At 58.8% G+C, this 1,839-nt stretch overlaps 1 protein-coding gene across 1 annotated transcript in view; it reads right to left on the reverse strand.

Moving 5' to 3' along the window:
* The window catches only part of RBPMS (RNA binding protein with multiple splicing), a gene marked incomplete at its 3' end in the record, with an annotated part of 5,359 nt that extends 3,893 nt beyond the window's left edge, over positions 1-1,466 (reverse strand). The window contains exons 1-3 of the mRNA XM_009885807.1: positions 1,395-1,466; positions 312-389; positions 29-108 (exon numbers count right to left, since the gene is read on the reverse strand). Coding sequence (XP_009884109.1) covers positions 29-108; positions 312-389; positions 1,395-1,466 — 230 coding nt within the window. The remainder of the gene's footprint in view (positions 1-28; positions 109-311; positions 390-1,394) is intronic.
* Between the last annotated feature and the right edge of the window lie 373 nt (positions 1,467-1,839).

A 1,839-nucleotide genomic window follows, 5' to 3' on the forward strand; every position in this document is an offset into this window, starting at 1 on the left:
GGACCGGCGGTGCCGGGGGAGGGTGGGAGCATGGTGTGGGATGCTCGCCCCGTTTCGAGCAGCTCCTACCTGCTTGGAGGTGAGTTTGATGAGAGACCCTTCGTACCCCTGCAAGAAAAGAATAAAAAAAGCTGGGGGGTGTTGGTGGACATCCCCGCGATTCAGCTGCCCCTTGGAGAGGGAAACTTGCCACATTCTTCAGCTGGTAGCCCCACAGCTAGATCCTACCAAGGTTGGTGGGGCCATGGGGATGGGGCAGGGGACCAGCCCTGCGCTTCTACCGCCCCTCTCCTCCCTCCCCAATCTGGTACCTTAAAGGGCCTGAAGAGCAGGTAAAGTTCCCGGGGCTTGATGTCCAGAGGCAACCCGCTGACAAAGAGCGTCCTTACCTGGAAAAGAAGAAAGGAGGTTCCTGGGCACCTTCCCTCATCCCTGACTTGGGGATACCCCGCGCCTCCCGCAGCCTTTGGTGGCGGCACTCCAGAGGGATGATGCCAGCCCAAGGGGAACCTCGCGGGCAGCCAAAAAGCCTTAAGCCGCGCTTGGGGGACGCGGTATTTTTAGGAGAGATGTCCCCATCCTTCGGGGGGACCGCGGAGCAAGCTGTGAAGACACCACAGAAAGGTAACCGGGACCTGTCCTCACCCCACCGGGTGCTCTCCGAGTTGAGAAGGCTGCCAGCATCTCGGTGCCTTCCTAGCCCGGTCTGGCAATCAGGATCTCTCCCGGCATCCCCAGCAGAGCCCTTACTCTGCACACAATGCCTATTGTCTCCGTTTAATTGCAGCAGCTCATTAAGGACCGGGAGAAGCAAACCCCAACTCTTCCTCCTGGAGGAACGGCCCTGGTTTGGAGGGGGCTGGTTTTAAGCAGCCTCTCCCTGATTTGTAAAAGTCACCTTTTAAGGGTTTGTTGTTTGGGTTTTTTTTTACTCTTTTTGGGTGGATCTAACATTTGCCACGGTGCAGCATCCTCAAAGCCGGGGCGGCTCGCAGAAACCCCGCTTCCACCCACCCCCGAGGGAGGGGATCTGGGGCTCCTCGGGGACAGGCGAACCCCCGCTGGGCAAGACCCGTGCTGGGATGGCTTTGCTTTACGACCAACTCGTAACGGGGGGGAGCGGTGTAGGGGCAGGAGACCGACAGCTGCATCTGTTGCCGGTCCCCCTCTCCTTATCCCCCCCAAAATCTCATCCAAGCACTTCGGTGGCTGATGGCCGGGGGGGCCCGTGGGAGCCTGGGGCTGATGATGACCCCAACCGGCCCCACCTGGGCCCCCCCCACCCACGGCCCCGGGGCTGGATTTAGGCTCAGTGTCCCCATGGCTGGGTCAGACCCTGGCTGCCACCACCCACCAGCTCCGCTCTTGCCGGGACACCTGGGGATGGAGCCCACCATGCTTTGCCATCCCCCCTCGGCTCCGGGCTTGATTGTGAGCCAGCCCCGCTCCTGCTGCTCCCGTAGCATCGTACTAGGATGTCATTTGGAAGATTTGATGGCTGTAGCTTATTTTTTCAGGCACCCAAAAGCCTTGCGAGAGCTGGTCCGCAGGGGCTAGACCAAGGTCACCCATCCCGGGTGCCATGATGACGGATTTGGGCTGGAGGAGGGGAAAACCTTGTTGGTTTGTTGTTTGGTGGGTTTTTTTAGTATTTTGGGGGGGGGGTTGTTTGTTGTTTTTTTTTTTGTATTTTATTTTTTGGCCGGGGACTCTGCCCGCCCCATTCCCTGGGACAGAGACACGAGAAACAGCCAGAAACAGCCAGCCCAGGCCTATTCTTCTGCTGACATTTCTTCTTTCTCTTGCAGACAAGCTATCTACCCCATCTCCCAGCCTGGG

The sequence above is a fragment of the Charadrius vociferus genome, unplaced genomic scaffold (assembly GCF_000708025.1).
Source record: "Charadrius vociferus isolate BGI_N301 unplaced genomic scaffold, ASM70802v2 scaffold215, whole genome shotgun sequence".
NCBI lineage: Eukaryota > Metazoa > Chordata > Aves > Charadriiformes > Charadriidae > Charadrius > Charadrius vociferus.